The sequence below is a fragment of the Eimeria mitis genome, genomic scaffold (assembly GCF_000499745.2).
Source record: "Eimeria mitis Houghton genomic scaffold, Emh_scaff4560, whole genome shotgun sequence".
Classification (NCBI taxonomy): domain Eukaryota; phylum Apicomplexa; class Conoidasida; order Eucoccidiorida; family Eimeriidae; genus Eimeria; species Eimeria mitis.
The window spans coordinates 3,648-4,330 of record NW_013572873.1 but is presented as its reverse complement, the minus strand read 5'-3'; the positions used below and the strand labels follow the sequence as shown (position 1 = coordinate 4,330).

The 683-nt window shown below is 50.7% G+C and overlaps 1 protein-coding gene across 1 annotated transcript in view; it reads left to right on the top strand.

The window, feature by feature from the left end:
• EMH_0076090 (hydrolase, alpha/beta fold family domain containing protein, putative) overlaps nucleotides 1-557 on the top strand; it is a gene marked incomplete at both ends in the record, with an annotated part of 909 nt that extends 352 nt beyond the window's left edge. The window contains one exon of the mRNA XM_013499689.1: nucleotides 3-557. Coding sequence (XP_013355143.1) covers nucleotides 3-557 — 555 coding nt within the window. The remainder of the gene's footprint in view (nucleotides 1-2) is intronic.
• Nucleotides 558-683: the final 126 nt, after the last annotated feature.

The following is a 683-nucleotide window of genomic DNA, read 5'->3' as shown; positions in this document are numbered from 1 at the left end:
CTCCTCTGCAGCAGCATGAGTCTCAGGATAAGGAGCTGCCGCAGCAGCGGCCTAATCAGCAGCAGCAACCCCAGCAGCAGCAGCAGCAGCAGCAGCAGCAGCAGCAGCAGCAACAGCAGCAGCAGGAAGCTTCGCGTCAACGAAAGAGGGTGTTAAAGCTGTGTGGCGGTTTGCTTCGCCGCGCATGCAGAAACAGCAGCAGCAGCAGCAACAGCAGGAGCAGGAGCAGCAGCAGCAGCTCCGAATCTCTTTCACTGCAGCAAATAATAATAAATGATACAGCAGCAAGAGATGTAGAAAAAGATTATCCTGTTCCTCTCTGGTTGAAACGCCAGGGTGTATGTGCACCCTGTCCATACACCCAAACCTTTCAGGGGAAATATGGCGTTATTAATTACTCTGTAAAGGGAATACACAACACAAAAACTGTAAGCACAAAACAGCAGCAGCAGCAGCAGCAGAACCAAAAGAAAAAGCAGCAGCAGCAGCAGCAAAAGAAGAAGCAGCAGCAGCAGCAGCAGCAGCAGCAAAAGAAAAGGCAGCAGCAGCAGCAGTAGCAGCAAAAGAAAAAGCAGCAGCAGCAGCAGCAGCAGAAAAGAAAAGGCAGTAGCAGCAGCAGCAGCAGCAGCAATGGCATTTAGATTCTGAACCCGCCAATACCATCAACAGTTAACACTACTACT